At 31.7% G+C, this 19,305-nt stretch overlaps 1 protein-coding gene across 2 annotated transcripts in view; it reads right to left on the bottom strand.

Annotated features, from left to right (window-relative positions):
- The window catches only part of LOC111639235 (ATP-binding cassette sub-family A member 1-like), a 55,185-nt gene that overhangs the window by 10,098 nt on the left and 25,782 nt on the right, over positions 1–19,305 (bottom strand). For both annotated transcript variants that reach the window (XM_023385044.1, XM_023385043.1), the window contains exons 9-12: positions 16,883–17,008; positions 11,497–11,730; positions 7,821–8,323; positions 1,212–1,399 (exon numbers count right to left, since the gene is read on the bottom strand). In XM_023385044.1, the coding sequence (XP_023240812.1) occupies positions 1,212–1,399; positions 7,821–8,323; positions 11,497–11,730; positions 16,883–17,008 (1,051 nt within the window). The remainder of the gene's footprint in view (positions 1–1,211; positions 1,400–7,820; positions 8,324–11,496; positions 11,731–16,882; positions 17,009–19,305) is intronic.

Below are 19,305 nucleotides of genomic sequence, written 5' to 3'. Positions count from 1 at the left end.
TTGGAATGGCCATCAGCCGGTTCGTCGCATTCCGCATGATGTGTTCTTTTAACTAAAATCAGGTTCCTTTTAGTGGCATTTTCAGCTTGGGAAATAGCCAAAGTCACACGGAGCCGTGTCGGGAGAGTACGGAGCATAATGAATCACAGGAATGTTGTGTTTGGTGACAACAGTCTGAATCAGATGCACAGAATGGGCGAGTGCGTTATCATGATGGAGCTGCAAAGTTTTGGTTGACCACAGATCCAGTCATTTGCGTTGCACAGCATCACAAAGATGATGAAGGACCTCCTGGTAGTATTCCTTTGCGATGGTTTGGCCTTGTGGTGTATACTCAGGATACACCACCCCATGGGAGTAAAACAAAACTGTTAACATGACCTTGACATTGCTGCAGACCAGTCGCGCTTTTTTGGCCTCGAGGATCGTCCCCGAAAGCTTGCTGAATCTTGTGAATGATTTCCGCTTGAGTATCGCCAAGCTTTTGGCAAAATTTGATGCAATATCGTTGCTCATGTTGTTCAGTCATTTTCCAACTTAGTGGAATCCGACGAGAGCTCGCTACACGCCCTCACTCATAGGCCGACTGCCAACGACTGATGCTTCCTGCAGGTGGGAAAAAATTCAGGATTGTGCATGACTGTCCCCTCCACAACTCCTCCAAAAGAGACCTCCCGTGCATCATTGGTTTATGCAGGAAAAATAAAGGTCCGATACTTTTTGAACACCTCTCGTATCTGCTAGTAAATATAAATATTTATTAAGAAACAAATTTTAAAATTTTATACTTTTGTAATGGATTACAAAATTGATTAATAAATAATAAACTGTCATTTATACCTACTGAACACAGTTAAATTATTTTACTTTGCAACATTAGTCTGTGAATATAAATATTATTTATATGAATATTAAGATATTAAACAATATAAAGTTTGAATTAAATTGTCTGAAAATTTAATCATATTAAATCTGTTTAATTATATTTAAAATAGTAGTTTAATCAACTTAGAAAAATTAATCTATATACAAATTATAATAAAGAAGAAGTTTTATCATAAAAATTTGATTTCCGAATAATTTTTCTAGTTAAAAGTTAATATATTAGTGAATATTTATCACGATTTTGAAAATTAAAAACATAAAACTATACTCATTATATAATTAAAAAATGCTTTAAATACCTAAACTAGATTTTTGGTAGAATTTACCTATAAGTTTCAGTAGTCCTGTTAGCATATTTTTTAAGATCACAAAACTTTAAAGTTTTATTGACAATGCAATCAATATCTTGTGGTGAAACACCTCTTAAATTAGCAAACAATGTCAATGTTTCTTTTCCTGTTAAGTGATTAATGAGAGCATTAGATTGTGGACAATAACCTATGCCAGGTAGATACTGAAAAGATATAAAAATATTATATCAATTTCTTAAAATATCATGAATATTTTTATTTAGTAGCAAGTTTTAACTTTTAAAATAAGAAAAATTTATTTATATACTCTTATATTACTCATTTTATGTTTTTAATATTCAAATAAAATAATTGTAATATAAAAAAACTTTATTTCTATAAAGTTGATCACTGAAACATGCTTTCTCAATAAAGTATTCTATTTTTATTACTTAGAACAACACTATAATTTCCAACCAGAGGCAACTCTTTTCGTGATCTGGTGTTTTCTATGGGGCTTAACATAGATACTAATGGATTCCCATCCAATCCTTCTATATTATATACTGTAGTTAGAGTTTGGCAAAACTTAGCTCAGATATTTAGAAATACTGAGCTAAACTAAAATCTGGACAGGTCAACTACTGCAAACTGAGCTGAAATGTGTTGAAAGCCCATTTAAATTGCATCTGTAATATTAACAGATACACAGTACATTGTTCATTTCATTTATCTGTTGTTAAAATGCAAGTATTCAAATAAAATCTATTCAAACATTCAGCAATTGAACTATAAACAATGTTTAGCTTTAGAAGTAGTATTAAAAGTAATAAAGTGTAATATTTTAGAATGATACAAATAACAACAATCATTTCTAGCAAAATATGTACAGTACAGTCCCAATAATTCAAAGTAGATGAGACCAAGTCTACATCGAATTACAAAAAAACTCTGAAAATGGCCAGAACTGAGCTGAACAGTGAGCTACAATTCAAGAAGCTGAACTGACAGTCTAAATAATGAGCTATAACTCAGCTCAGCACATTTGATAAGACTCTTAACTAGTAGAACTATTTGTAGTTAAAAATACTGATAACATACCCCTCATCATTCACATATCATTATCCGATTGTAGAATCAAACTAAACTTGAATAAAGTTTCTAACTTTTGCTCTTTCAACTAGTCATTTCTTGAAAATAGTTACCTTCCAATAAAGCAAAGAGTAAATTACATGCCTCTAGTTCTCTAGTTTCGATTTAAAAAAATGTAAAAAGATGAAACATAATCAGTTTTTCATCAATTACTATTATATTAAGAAAGCTACTCCATAAGGTCAAATTCATCTGCAATTAAAAATGTTGTAGATGTTGCTATTTTCCATCATGGCAGCCTGCAGTAAGAAGTAATCAACAGACCATAGAAAAGGTTAGTTTTTGATTATTTTGAGTATTATATGAATGAATTATTATATTTATTATGTTAAAACAATGTTGTCTTATTTTTAGAAATAATTCCGTCATTACATGCCTAAAAGTGGGGCAACACGATATGTTGTTCATAGTAAACATATAATACAAGCTACAGTTGAAGCTGTTAAATTTGGTAGAATGTAACAATGAGGAGCTAGTTCTACTTCAATATTGCAAGAACATCTTGTTGAAATTAAATAAATGGTCCATACTCTTAAACATAACAATACTAACATCTACACACAACATACAGCAAAATACAAAATAGGGCATGTTTTTATTATTAATCCTTCAGAACCAAAGACTACAAATCAGCAAACCTTGGTGGTGGGATTAGGTAAGTAGCTCAATTCCAACAATTTCAACACAACTTTACAAATTAAAATGGAAACAATCCTTTGAAAAGAGGTCAGACCACAGAAAAAGGAAAAAAAAAATCATTAGTTACCATCTTATTATGGCATCAGAATTTAGATTTCCCATTACAACATCTGAATTATGACATGTCATAAAGGATTATTTGGATCATAAAGGAGCAAAAATTTGTTGGCTTAGAGATAATTTACCTGGATATGATTTTATAAAAGGATTTTTACAATGAAATAGGGAGCTAGCTATATAAACATCTACTAATATCACAGCAGGAAGAGGTATAATTTCTACTGAAACTATAGAAGAGTTTACAAGAATTTGGAATATACACTGAATGGCATTGAACCAGATAGCATTATTAACATGGATGATCAATAGGGTTTAAAATTTCTAGGAAAAATATTGAGTAGGCTCTAAAGGTGCTATAGTTAACACAATAAGGAAGATAATACTAAGGAAATACCTACTAAGGAACCTATACTATACTAAGGAAATACCTACTAAGGAAGATATATCTTACTATGGAAATAAAAATATAATTTAGGTTATACAAGAACAAAAGTTCTTAATGAGTGAGGGAAGTTTTCAATCCCTGAAATAAAAAAGCATTGGTATAAAACATATCAATCATTTATTTTAAATTTTACAATAAAAATTTTTGTTACACAATTTTGATAAAAATATTATCTCTAATAATTTTTGATAAAAATGTGATCTTTATAACAATAATATTTTTGTTAATGTTATGAGAAAAATAATCTCAGTAGGCCTAATATTTTTGTGATCAAAATGTCTGTAATAATTATTTTATGATAGTATTTCTAATATCATTTATTTTGAATAACAAAATTTTTAAAATCTTGTTTTATATAGTTTTTAATAGTTTATTATTTTAAAGTTTAAAACTTTATAATGTAAATAAATGTAAGCTTTAAAAATATACTTGTTACGGTCATATTCAACTCATAGAAGGTTAAATGTAGAATAAAATGCACATTCCAAAGTCAAGACATATTCACCCCATCATAAAGGTAAATGTGGCAACCATGATTTAAAAATTAAAACTTTTCTATCAAGAATGTATGATACTGTTGAGTTGCTCTTATTATTATTTAATATATTAACTGTAATTCTGTGTGCATTAGTTTTAATTCCATCTTTTTGAAAGAATTAGCCATTTTACAGTATATATACAATTTAAATTATCTATTGACTCTTGTGTTTCATGTAAAAATATTGATTTTTTATAACTGTTGTTTTCTATTTTTTTAAAAAAAATTAAGAAATTTTATGCACAAAGAATGATGGATGTGGAAAGAAATAGAAAACCCAAATATTTGAATTTGAACAAGATCATCTAGAAAAAAATTTTTTGAGCCAAATTGAATTTACTGAATACTTTAATTATGTTGCTAATAAATATTCTTATGACTCCAGATGTTCTGGGGATTTATCCCTAAATTTTCTAGATGCTCTAGTTCCTGTTCAAGATGCATATCTGATGACTCATTCTACCAAGTTTATAACAATTTCTAATCTTGTTTTTTTCAAATTCAGCGTCACACTTTTACAACTGGTATATCTTTTTTTTTTTTTTTTTTAAGACTGTTAAGAAGGCTATTGCAAACCTCTCCAATTCTGAAGGAAGTTCTGATAATATTCCTACTGTTTTATTCTAGTGTTTTCCTACTACTGCCATTGTCTATCCCATATTTCTCTGACATAATTGAAATGGTTTTTATCTCAGATGAATGGAAAATGTCATAAATAATCACTGTTCCTAAGAAGGAAGTTAACTCCTATAGACTGCTACCTATCTCTCTAGGTATGATGAAATTATTCAAACTTGTTTATTTGATTATACAATATTTCTCCATTTGTTCAAAGAATTTCATTTCCAACAATGTACAGTAGTACCTCAGGATACAAATGCTTCAGCATATGAAATTTTCAGAATACGATATGAAATTCAAACATATTTTTGCTCCACGGTACGAACAAAAACTCACCATATGACGTTACGTTAGTTCGCAGTGCTACTGCCATGATTACATGTTCCTTCTGTTCATCGGTCTCAGTCCACATGTTTGCTTTGTTGTGGAAGGATCTCGCTTGATAAAGGAAATCTTGAGATATTACCAGAAAGTGACTGATTTTATTGAAAAGAAACATCCCGAAAAGATTCCTACTGGCCATATTGCTGCTCAGTTTAATGACATTTGCCTAAGTCATTTCAGAAACATTTTAAAAAGCAGGCAAAGCCAAACCTCTTTGGATAGATATTTTACCAAGCGACCTCTATCCAGTGAAACTGCTGGTGAAAGTGAAGGAAAGAAAACAAAAAAAAATTTTTTTAAATATATAAAACAGAAAAGATAAAAAAAATTAGTGTTAAGTTATTTTTAAGTTATTGTTACATTATGTTATATAACTTAAGTTTTAGTATCATTTCCCTTCTCCCTCTCCTCTGCCACCAGTTTACACCTCCCCCGTCGTCTATCCTCAAAGGTTAAGTGCAAATAAAACTACATTTTTTTTTATCGATTATTATTCTATTATGCTTATTATGCTAATTGTTTTGCTCTTATTATACTATTATGCTAAAATGCAAAACGCATTTTTCAGTGTTTTCCTTACTAAAGTTATTTTTTTTCATCGATTATTATTCTATTATNCCGTCGTCTATCCTCAAAGGTTAAGTGCAAATAAAACTACATTTTTTTTTATCGATTATTATTCTATTATGCTTATTATGCTAATTGTTTTGCTCTTATTATACTATTATGCTAAAATGCAAAACGCATTTTTCAGTGTTTTCCTTACTAAAGTTATTTTTTTTCATCGATTATTATTCTATTATGCTTATTATGCTAATTGTTATGCTCTTATTATACTATTATGCTAAAATGCAAAACGCATTTTTCAGTGTTTTCCTTACTAAAGTTATTTTTTTTCAATGTACTACTTAGCTTTAATTTGAGTGTGTTTTTCATGTTGGAATGGATTATATGGTTTTACATGTAAACATATGGGGAAAAGTGATTCACCTTACAACATTTCCATGATACAATCTCAGTTTAGGAATGGATTAATTTCGTATCCTGAGGTACTACTGTAGTTTAAACTGCCATTCTACATGCAAAAATCTACTACAATTACAATCTATTATCATTGATAACATTGAAGCTAAAATAAACCAACTTATGTCATACATGTCAATATCAAACAGGCTTTTGATTCTGTGTTGCTTTCAAAATTAATGGCAAACTTACTATGACATTCATCCCTCAGTTATCTCATAGTTCAATAATTATCTTTGGACTTGTACCTTCAATAAATCTGGATAAATTCTGCTTTTGTCCATTTTCTCAAGCTTGTGATATTGTGAGAACTGCATTTATGGGAAACCTTTATTATACAATCATTATAAATTATTATAACATTTTGTTGTTTGTAAAAAGATAATTTTCCATTTTGAAAAAATTATTGATCAACTCAGCGATTAAAATGTTTTCCATGGACTTAGTTCCTTGTTTAAAGTGACACCTCATATGCATCACTCTGAAGTAACGAGTGAAATGCAATCATTGGGCCTGAAGTACTAAAACTCCAGGTAGAGTCATGGGAAAAATCCAGGAGAGACTCCCTTATAAACAGAAGGGGACAATGACTACAGAGGCTTTTCCCCGTCAGCGAGTGTGAACTTTTATGTGCGGGTGTGTGTGTCCTATCTTTGCCACTTCTTAACCCTTCTTAGCACATGAACTTAACCGAACTTGAACTAGAACATGAATGCCATTAAATCCTGAACCTCTTTGGACGGCCTAAAGACGAACCTACATCAAGGACCTACTCAAACTCCAGGTATTTGTTATTGCGTGGAAGTTTTATAAGCTCTCTCTCCTGATATGATAAGCTTCTACCTTGACGTTTACTCGAGTTAGCGAGAACGGTAGCTCCTCAGTTGTGAATCCTGTAAATAGCCTCTCTGAATAAATGGATATTTGTTAAATGAATAGCCTTTGGGAGTGTAGTTCTTCCGGGTATCTCCCTCCATCTCCATTCCAACCCTAAGCCTCCACAGACGAAACTGCTCATGCGAACAAGATGGAAATTGTGAACGTAACAGTCTCTGTGTCTACCCAGAAGATACAGTGGTGTCAGTCCTGACAGAATTTGTCATTGTGGTCTTTGCCAACGCGATGTCAACCCTTCAGTCCCATGGTGCCGAAGCATTGGGGGGCCCTTTGGCACTGTCACAGTATTTTTCAATGTTCAGTGTTCAGTAGTCTATTCTTTATATGACAGATTCCAAAATTGAAAACAAATTAAAGTTCAGCTTGAGATGACACTGGACAAAAGACAGAAGACATACAACCAAAAGACAGGATTTCTTAAAGTTTAGCTCCAAGAAAAATAATTTAACTATGTTTGCTGAGTTTTTTTTTATATTTACATATTTTCATGCACAAAATTCTATCAAATATATAAATATAAAATAAACAATACTGCCTTTTGGGGTTAAAATTCTTTAATGATAATAAAAATAGCACTTTAACAATAATGAAATTAACACTATTGTAGTGACATCAAAGTGATATTGAAAGTACTCATATTTTGTTATTGCTATAGTGCTATTTTTACTATCATTAAAGAATTTTAATGCTGAAAGAAGTATTATTTTATACATAATTGTTGTTGCAAAGGATATATTCTTTTTAATTTTTACTTTTATTAATTTCAAAAATAATAATCATCTGAAATTTAATTCAATATAATTTGCTGTATATTAAATAAAATTACCTTATTTTTGTTTTTTTGAAGACCACCTCTGTTGTTATAGAAATCACCAGAATCAGGTATCAGATCACCAACCAGCATACGAAATACAGTTGTTTTTCCAGCCCCATTTATTCCAAGCAAACCAAAACATTCATTTTTATGTACAGAAAAAGTTAATTCTTTGACAGTGCAGCCAGAACCAAAATAATTTTTTGTTAAATCTTTTACTGTTAAGACTTCATTATTAATTTCATGCTCCAAATAAAGTGCTTTCACTCGAGATTCCTCATTTAATATGTCAATGTCCTTACGAAGAGAAATATTATCACTTTCTCTTTCTTTTGATTTCTTTATACTAGTAAATATTTTGATACATTCATGTAGCAATTTAGATAAAGCTATTTCTATGAAAATTAGTGTTATGAAAAATATCACTCCTTCAATGAACAAAGGCAAAGCAAATTCTGGCAATTCCCTATTCCAATCAACATTTCGTGTCAAACACCCATCCTCACAAACTTTTCCTGCAACATAAATAAACTTTACTTTAATATATTGAAATTTTATTAAATTAATATAATTTTTTAAAATATTTTTAAAATTCTAGCATGAAATATATTGAAATGTTAAAAAAATTTATTGTCTTCAGAGTTCATAATTTAATCTCTCAAAATGAAAATAAAGTGAAAGGATTTAAATAAAAATTAACATTAGAAATAAAATCAAAAATAATAAAAAAATAAAGTACAATACAGTAGAGTGTCGATTATCCGAAAGTATTCCAGTCGGCAAATTTAAATTTTCGTCAGTGCTGTGGAGCTGCAATCTTTGGCTATGTCTTGGGCTACTCAAATATTTTACGTTTTTGATACTAAATTAACTTCTGAAGTGTAATTTTTTATTGTTTTTATATTTTTCAATATATTTATTTTGTTCGTACAAAATAAAAAAATAATTTTTAATGATACAATAGTCTTTGTTAGGCTTAACATCGATGAAAATTCAACGCGAAGCGACATGCAATGGAGAAAAATGTCAAGATGGGATAAATTAATATATTTTTTTGTACATAATCGGTTATCCGAAACATCGATCTTCCGAACAACCCCAGTCCCCAATTGATTCGGATAATTGATGCTCTACTGCATATATTATTTATTTGTTTAAAAACTAAACTTTCCAACTATATTTAAATCATTTATTAATTCAAATAATTAAATCAACATCAAGTATAACTATCGATAGCTTTTTTAAAGTGTTTTACTTTATTGTTTTGATTTCAATTTGAAGTGAAAGTATTTCCATAAATTAATAATTATTTATATAAAAGTTCTTTGAGGCATGAATCTTTTTTATCCCTGAATCATGGAATGTATCTAGTATGCTTAAATAAGTAAAATAAATAAATAATCAAATTTTGTCACTAAGATACAGCTTAAAGATTATTATATTACTCCAATTTTCTTCATTGTACCAAGTTTTAAATTATTAATTATTCCAAAAGATATATTAATAGCATTCTAAATCTAATTTGAATGTGAAATTTAATTTTGTCACTGAATTAAAATTTGAGTCAATAAAAAAAATTATAAAGCATTAATTTAATTTTAGTATTTATTTTATGTTATAAAATGAAAAATTTAATTATTTGAACAAATGTGTAACTAAATTAGTATTTCTCAAAGCAATATGGTTAAATATTTTCAATAATTAATATTAATTTCCATTGTGAAATTAATGCTAAATTTGAGTTAACTGTGAAGGTAGACAAGATACGATAACAATAAGATGGTATATTTTCGGGCAACGTTCTATGAAGAGGGGATTGCAAAGCTTGTCCAAAGATATGACAAATGCCCCAATCTTCACGGTGATTATGTTGAAAAGTAACAATGTTTGTACCTAACTTTTGGTAATAAATTCATTTTGTTATTTACACTTGTCTTTGTTTTATGGACCATAAAAGGTTGGAAAAAACTTCCCTTGTATTAATTATTAAAATATGCAATTACCAACAACCAGCATGAATTAGATTTAATTAATCAAAAAACAGACGTTTTCCTCCGTAATAACAGAGGAAAACATTTGTTTTTCATTTAATTAAATCTAATTCATGCTGGTTGTCATATTTACATATTTTATTGCTTTATATCCATAGTTTCATGGTGTGGCTGCATGCCATATGCATTGTAATTATTAATTTAAGTTAGTTTTTAAGTTTTCTTTGTTCTTTATTTCTTCTTTTTTCTAGAGCCTTCCTTATATCCTTTCCCTTGGGTGGGATGCCAGCTCTGAGAAATAAGGTTAATAAAGGAGAGAACAAGACCCTGAGGCCAAAAAAACACAATAGGCAAGACATTCTTTACCAACTTGGGAGCATATGGACATGGTGTAGAGCTCTCTGGGACGCATTAGCAATGACCGGAGATATTTCAGAAAGAAGTCTAAGGAAAGGATCCTGTCTTATCATAGAGGCAATGAGACAGTGAAAAAAGAAACTGAATAGCAGAAAAGAAAACAAGGACAGAATTTTATTGAAGAAGACAACCATGGGCCATCTAGATAATAATCACGTTTGGCATCCCACCCCACAATAGGCAGAGTAAAATATGCCGAGAAGAAAAACACTGGGTATTTCTATTTCTACTATATACTATTTCTTATATCTTCTTAAATCTATCCTTTTCTATCTTTAATATTAAGTTAATATATAAGATTAGTTTTTAAGGTTTTGGGTTTGATCATATTGTTGTGATTGGGATAAATGTGCTTTGCATGTACCAAACTATTGTTTGTGCCTTAATTTTGTACAATATAGTATTGTACCATGACGTTGGAATCACTAACAAAAATCTATATTAAAACACAAAATAAACTACTTATGAAAATAGGCAACATTCTATGAAGATAGGATTGCAAAGCTTGTCCACAGATATGACAAATGCCCCAATCTTCATGGTGATTATGTTGAAAAGTAACCATGTTTGTACCTAACTTTTGGTAATAAATTCATTTTGTTGTTTACACTTGCCTTTGTTTTATGGATCATTGGAAGTTGAAAAAAAAGGCCCACCAGTGGCAAAGAGGTTTCCATCCCCGAACAGTGGGAGTTTGGTCGTGGGTTTGTGCCATGCTTGGACAAGCTGGCCACGTGGAGTTTTCCAGTTTTTCTCCATGTTTGTAATGCTAAATAGGTGCCAGTTACCCTTAAAAAGACCTCACGAAAGGCATTTCCCCCTAGGCAGATCGCCCAAGTATTGTGTTGCCATAACTTAATAAAACACAAAACAAACAAAGGTTGAAAAAAAACTGCCTATAGCAGACATGTGCAAATGCGGCTCTTTTTGAGTTACATGTGGCTCTTGTTGAAAGTGTTAATTTCTGCTTTTTATTATTATTTTTACAATTTTATTTCCATAATTTTGTGTAAATATGTTTATTAAAAAAATTCAATATTTGTTTTATATAATATTTATATTATATAATAAAATCACAGTACAGAACTGCTGTACAGAATTAAAAAAGTACAAAACTGTGGCTCCCATGCATTTTGCAAAACCTACATTTTGGCTCCCACTGAACTTTTGCTTGCCCACCCCCAGCTTATAGTAATTGAAATTTATAAGAATTTTAATATATGTTAAAAATTTTTATAATTTAAATAAATATTAAAATCATTCAGATATGGTTTACTTACTTGAACAACAACGAAAGTACTGTGTCTTGTTCTTTTTATTACAAATTTTATAACCTTCTTCAAAATTTTCACATAATATGTTATTCATAACTATTTCATGAATATCAGATAAAATTAAACTTGATGAAAGAACAGGAAATAGTTTAAGTATTTTATATGCTATTTCTTGACCTTGGCTAATAAGAGTAGTATCTGTCCAATGAAACAAAAGAGCCATGGCACCTAATAATGTTCCTTTAAAGATATAACAAAAAATATTGTAAGAAGAATATAGCAGTTATATATTACAAATTTATTTATATATATACAAAAATTTTCAGAAATATTGCAAAAAACATTTCTTGTTAATATTGTATTGAAATGCAAACATTTTGCAGAATCAATTCTTATAACTTTAAAAATATACTGAAAAAAGTTAAACATCAAGAAGAAGGCATTGAAATCAAATCAAACTTTATTAGTATGAAAGTAATGACAATGATAATAAGTAATTACAACATCAAAGCAAAGGGAAAATTTCCTATGGATCAATGGTACAATTTAAATGAGCCTTTAGTTATGGTGACCAGATTTATGGAGTTCCAGGGTAGGACCTTTATTGGATCTACTGTGCATGTACAAACACATGCATTAATGTTCTCATAAAAATTTGTGTATTTTAATGACAAAATTATCTAATTTAAATTAAAATTAACACATATTAACTATTTTATTCAAAGAATAAATAATTTTATTTGAGTAAATAAACTCTGTTACAATAAATATCAACACATCTAAGTTCGTAAACTCAAATAAATTAAATGCGTTAGTAAATTGGTCAAAAAGTACTAGTTTTGCTCAGTGTGCAAACTCTGTGGTGATGACATTTCGAACAAAACTCTAATAAAGTTCACAAAGAAAAAAGTTAGTTTACTTCATTAAGAAAATGGTGCCTGGCAATATTCATGTTTCTAAATCTACTTGAGAAATTAAATTGTGAAAAAAAAATCAGTAAGTACACAGAACTCGCCCATGAAAGAAGGCATCTGTGGAGGATGGATAAGGTGCTCATTGCACCTGTCCTTCTCTTCTCTACAGGTGTCATACCACTAACACTACACAAAAGCCTGGGAACATTACAATTCAATAGAAACACATACAAGGCCACTATATTGAATGTATGTTATATCGTTAGGAAATTCCTGAATACAGACACACACGCTGACACACTTATTTAATTTTTGTCTTGTTTTAGTTACTATGCCTTGAGTCTGGTCCAGCATAGTACACAGCAACCAGTGTCAACTGAGTATAACTCATTAAACCTAACATAATAATAATAATAATAAACAACTCTCCTGTGGTCACCACCTGGTCGTGGTGGGAGAGCCCAGTAATTTTACTGATCCATAGGGCAATGCAGGCTGGAGCACAAGCTCCTGGTAGGGACACCCATGCCAGTAAGGTCTATGGGGAGAAATGAAGCTAAGAGTGACCACACCCACATTCTGTGGAAATATTTATCATGGTAGTAACCAGATCTAAGTATGATACCAGCTCGGACGTTGCCCAGGTTAACAAGGTCCACGTTCGTGGGTTAGGCAGAGGCTCACGTTCGAAAAATAGGCCACAGTCTCCCTTGGTTACCAGTGGTGAAAGCAGTGCTGGCCCAAGCATGGCTACTGCAATGCCCTCAACAGATGTGAGGAATCAACCTAGCCTTGGTGTTTCTGTGGCAATGCATCCACAGACCACAAAAGGCTGGAAAACCACGCCAACAGATGAAATAGACAACAGAAATGAACGAGTTTATCATCCGTACTTACTACACCATCACAAGACTCGAAACAAACATGACAGCATACAGACAACAACTACACCATAGATTCACACAACTGTCACTGAACAAAGGGTTGTTGATCAAAAAAGAACAATTATACACAACAACCTTATCCCACAAACAAGACTTGAACTTATCAAACAACAGGTTGCTGATCAAATACATCAACAGACAGAAACATTTAACATTATTAATGAAGATCACGTAACCTGTCAGGATAATCCAGCAACAAGCATTGATAACAGTACACATACAACTACCACCATTAATGACACTACAGGCACTACCTCATCCATCACTGATAACGTAGATGTAGAATTAGTTAATACACTCTCACTTATATTTCAGGAAACACTCACTAAATATACAGGTACAGATCCCACACAAAGACCATGAATACCGAAAATCAACACTTCAAAGATAGTAGGGAAAACACTAAATTATGTAAACACTCACTTACTACCAAACTACATTCATTCAATTTCTACACTCTCAGACATTCATACATTAGTTTATGCTGGGGCAGTCACAGTAGTGACACACCATGGACTGAAAATACAATTGCAAACAGACACACACAAAACCCAAGCCTGCCTGGCAGAGAAGAACAGAAACACAAATAAATGACATTACATAGCAATTAGGCAGGCTGACACAATACACTAAAAACAACATAACACCAAAATTAAAGAAACAACTCAAAAACATTTTCAAGAAAATCAAAACACACACAAAACATGAACATCACAACACACACATTACAGAATACATTGATACACTAAAACAAAAACTCGCAGCCAAAGCACATAGACTCAAATGATACAAAGCATGTACACTACAAAAACAACAAAATAAATTATTCACAAACAACGAAAAAGTTTCCTACAGACAAATCAGTACCAAAACAAATACTGATACACAGCACAGTGGCACACCAACAGAAGAACAACTCACAACTTATTGGTCTTCTCTTTGGTCCAGTGTTGTTACACACAATGCTGATGCAGGCTGGATCGAGGAGGAGAACAGAAACGTGCACAACATACCAACTATGCCCTGTGCTAAAATAAATGTGCATGACATCTGCTATACTGTTAACAGAAAACACAACTAGAAGACACCTGATGTAGACCACATTCACAATTTCTGGTACAAAAAGTTTACATCACTGCACCAGGAACTAGCTAAACATCTAACACACATCATCATCAACCCACAAGACATGCCAAAATTTCTTACTCAGGGCATCACCTACATGAAACCTAAAAACAACAAAACCACAGACCCCACACAATACAGACCAATTACATGTCTTCCAACACTCTACAAATTATTGACATCCTGTATCACAAACAAAATATACAAACATGTTGAAGAACACGACATTCTTACAGAACAACAAAAAGGTTGCCGTAGAAATCACAGGGGATGCAAAGAACAGTTACTCATAGATTCAGTCATTCTACGGCAAGCACACAAACAACACAGAAACATACACATGGCATATATAGACTACAGAAAAGCATTCGACAGTGTTCCACACAGTTGGCTGCTACATATTCTACACATGTACAAAATACATCCATCACTCATTGCATTCTTCGAAAACACTATGCAGCACTGGAGAACAACACTACATCTCAGGGTTAGTAACACTTCCATACAAACAAACGAAATATTCATTAGGCGAGGAATTTTTCAAGGAGATTCCTTGAGTCCTCTCTGGTTCTGCCTAGCCCTGAATCCATTATCCAACATGTTAAACAACACGCAATACGGCTACAATATCAGACACGAAAAAACAACACAGTTTACACTCTCACATCTCATGTACATGGACGACATAAAACTTTATGCATCCACACAAAAACAACTTCATCAACTCCTACAAATCACACATTCATACACTAAGGACATACAAATGGAGTTTGGCCTAGACAAATGCAAAAAACTTCACATAGAAAAAGGAATCCTGAAGAAAGAAGATTTTGCACTTGGAAATGGAGACGTTATTGAATCCATGGAAGAGGGCGAGTTCTACAAGTACTTAGGATTCCAACAGGCCAAACTAACAGAACATACACAAATAAAGCAACGATTAATTAAAGAATACCAAAGTAGGTTAAACGCTATACTTAGAACACAGTTAAATGCAAAACACACAGTTAAAGCAATAAACACATATGTCATCCCAGTACTCACATACTCTTTTGGAGTTATACATTGGACTCACACAGATCTCGAGCAACTCCAAAGGAAAACAAGAACAACACTTACTAAGCATAAACAACATCATCCTAAATCCGCCACAGAAAGATTAACCCTTCCACGTAAAGAAGGCGGACGTGGCCTGATTGACATAGTTAACCTTCACTACAAACAAATACAGTCACTGCGAGAGTTTTTCTACAAGAAACAAGAAACATCACAGTTACATAAAGCAGTAACTCTAGCAGACTCAAATAACACACCATTAAACTTACACTCACATCATACAGACATGACACAACACATAAAAAGCATAGACACCATCAAGCAATCGTGGGCTCGAAAGGCACTCCATGGCAGGCATCCTTATGACCTGGCCCAGGATTTTGTTGACAAAACTGCGTCAAACAGCTGGTTAGATTGGGGATGCCTCTTTGGGGAGACGGAAGGATTCATGATTGCCATACAGGATCAAGTCATAAATACTAAAAACTACAGAAAACACCTACTCAAAGATACAACACTCACAAATGACACATGCAGAAAATGTCACATCATGCCAGAAACTATACAACACATCACTTCTGGTTGCAAGCTCTTGGCACAGACAGATTACTTACATAGACACAATCAAGTAGCAAATATAATACACCAAGAGGTTGCAAAGAAACACAAATTGGTAGACATCCATGAACCATACAACAAGTATATTCCACAGACAGTATTGGAAAACAACACGCACAAACTGTACTACAACAGAGCCATAATCACAGATAAAACAATTTACCACAACAGACCAGACATCATACTCATTGACAAGCACAATAAAATCACATCCATTATAGACATAGCCATTCCAAACACTCACAATGTACAAAACACATGCACTGAAAAAATTAGCAAGTACACAGAACTCACCCAGGAAATAAGGCATCTGTGGAGGATGGATAGGGTGCTTATTGTACCTGTCGTTCTCTCCTGTACAGGTGTGATACCAGAAACACTACACAAAAGCCTGGGAACATTACAATTGAATAGAAATACATACATCACACTACAGAAGACCACTATATTGAATACATGCCACATTGTTAGGAAATTCCTGAACACAGACACTGACACACTTATTTAATTTTTATTTTGGTTGCTATGCCTTGACTCTGGTCTGGCATAGTACACAGCCACCAGTGTGAACAGAGTAACCCACTAAACCCAACACAATAATAATAATTTTAAATTGTTGTTTAGCCAAATGTTTAAGTCAAATTTTATCATTATATTATATTAAAAATATTTTCATGAGATGTTTTATGCAGTATACATTATATATAAATGATAAAATTTATGCTTTATACTTACCAGTAAACAGATTAAATAAAATGCTTATAATAAAACTGGTGAATACACTTTTTGACAAATGTGATATTAAATAAGAAAAGGGAATTGATGCCCAACCATATAATAATAAAATTATAAGCATGAAACCTAAAAATATAAAAAATGAATTAATTGTTAAAAATTAAATTGATTGTTATATACAAAAACATGTATCAATTTATGAGCATTACACTAAATTATCTTTTTCAAATATTTTTATAATATTTATCATGACAGCCTCATATTCGTAGTTCGTACTCGTATATAAACAGCTAGAAATAAGTGAGGAAGGTTTTGTATTGATCATCTTAAAATAGTTCTAGCTACAAATGCATAGAAATATTTATCAATTAATATGTTTAAGATTGTAACAATAAATGTTACAAATTCTAAAGAGTGGTTAGGCAGCAGGGTGGCTGAATAATTAGAATGGCAGCCTACCACTCTGGGGGTCAAAAACCCAATGAATTTTTTGATGTGGGCCTGTCTGGGTATATTGGATCTCATCTCCCATCTGAATGCCCCATTGTGGACCTGCCAAACTCATGATGGACTTGCTAAAACAGACCTTTTTAGTGTCTATAGAGCAAAAAGAGTTTTAAAAAACCTAAAGGGTGAATTGCAGGGTGAATTGCAGGATGGTTATTAGACTCAACCACAGTTTAAAATTTATTGAAACCTTGGATCACAAAAAACTACATTATTGCAATGACATTTTATTATAAATCTTGGTTTAGACAAAGATTATAAACTTATTTTTAGATCAATAACCTAGATATGTGCAGTGACAGGTGTTTGTTGCAACTTTCTCTTTCATCTTCCTCTGTTATTTCCAAGAAATTTGATTAAGAATAAATTTCATGTTGTGGCCGTCAGCCATATTAATGTATAGTGTATATTTTATATTTTAGGCTTAATGTTTTCTTTGTTCTTTGTCTTCACTATTCTAGAACTTTCTTTCTTAATCCTTTTTCCCTCGGGTGGGATCACTGATTTTCAGAAAGGACGTGGTAAGACAAAGGAGATAATGAACCCCAGGGGGTTTAAAAGAGCAAAAAAGTGTAGTTTTGGTCGAGATCTCAACGCAAGAGGAAGCATCATAGAGTTGTGTTCTTGGTTATGGGTGGAGAGATCAGGGGCAACGAAGACTTATGAAAAGAGCTAGAGAACCTAATCCAATAGAGTTGAGTCAGCTTTCATAGTTTCTCCTGAATTGTAACATAAAGAGTAAAGTTCAGAGGTGTTTTTCCAAAAGCTAATATTTTCTCATCAAGGAATCCAGAGTAAAGTAATTATAAGAAAACTTCAAATGATAGTGGACTGGTACAGTAGAGAAGAACAATACAGATAAGTGCAGAAATCAACTGAATATTGGTTAATGGTGGCCCACCTGACACGTGACTAAAAATCCCTGGGTGCTTCTTTCTTTCCCTTCTTCTATTTTTACCATATATTCTTTTTCTCCTTCTTACTTTATATTTAGGTTAAGTCATAGTTATAAGCCCTCGTGCTAATATTGTCACATCTTGGTTGGCTCGATCATATAAAGAACCATTTGATTGTTGTATACGCTTAATTACTGCCTGTGAGTTGGAATTGTTATTATTTGAACCTATTCGAAGCAAATAAAATTGATTTGTGTTATATACCTTACTGTATTGAATTTCTTTTATGTATTCCTGTTCACAGAACCACATATACATCGCTTCAAACATCACAATGTTTATATTTTAGATTTATTCATTTCAATAACTACAAAAGAAAAGAATAATCCAAGATCAAAATAATTATTTCAAATTATATTCTGATCAAGAGTTTTACATTCAATATAGAATTTATAAATTTGGATTACATAACTTATTTTAAGTTGAATTGGATACAGAATTAAATATTTAAGTGGAAAAAGGTCAACCATTAACTTTGAAACAACAGTTATTGTGTGCTTGACAATTTAAAATAGAATGAAAATAATCCTTCTATTTATAAATATAATTTTGTATTGCTTATTTAATTAATAAATTATTTAAATAGATATTTTAAATATTTAAATATAACATTGAAGCATGATATCAACAATTGCCAAAATTGATCTACTAATCAGCATGGTCTCTATTGCACTGTTGAGTGGTAATTGTAAATATGCTGTCTTCCTTATTAACAAATTCTAGCACCAGCAGACTCTTTTTTGATCCCAAAAGCAAAAATTTCCACTGAAAGTTCAATATTTTGAGTCCATTGTGTTGGAATCAATGATTGAATTTATTGTTAAATATTATAAGACATTGGTATGTACAGTATAATGCATTGTGCCACAGTGATGTTTGTAAATATTTATCCTGTTACATAATAAAAGGTTGGTGGTGCTGTTGACCCCTCAGGAACCATTGATAACAGTGTCATGTGTG

The sequence above is a fragment of the Centruroides sculpturatus genome, unplaced genomic scaffold (genome assembly GCF_000671375.1).
Source record: "Centruroides sculpturatus isolate CEXI.00-Female unplaced genomic scaffold, Cexi_2.0 scaffold1311, whole genome shotgun sequence".
Taxonomy (NCBI): domain Eukaryota; kingdom Metazoa; phylum Arthropoda; class Arachnida; order Scorpiones; family Buthidae; genus Centruroides; species Centruroides sculpturatus.
The sequence above is the reverse complement of the archived record's forward strand: the minus strand, read 5'-3'. Positions and strand labels throughout refer to the sequence as shown.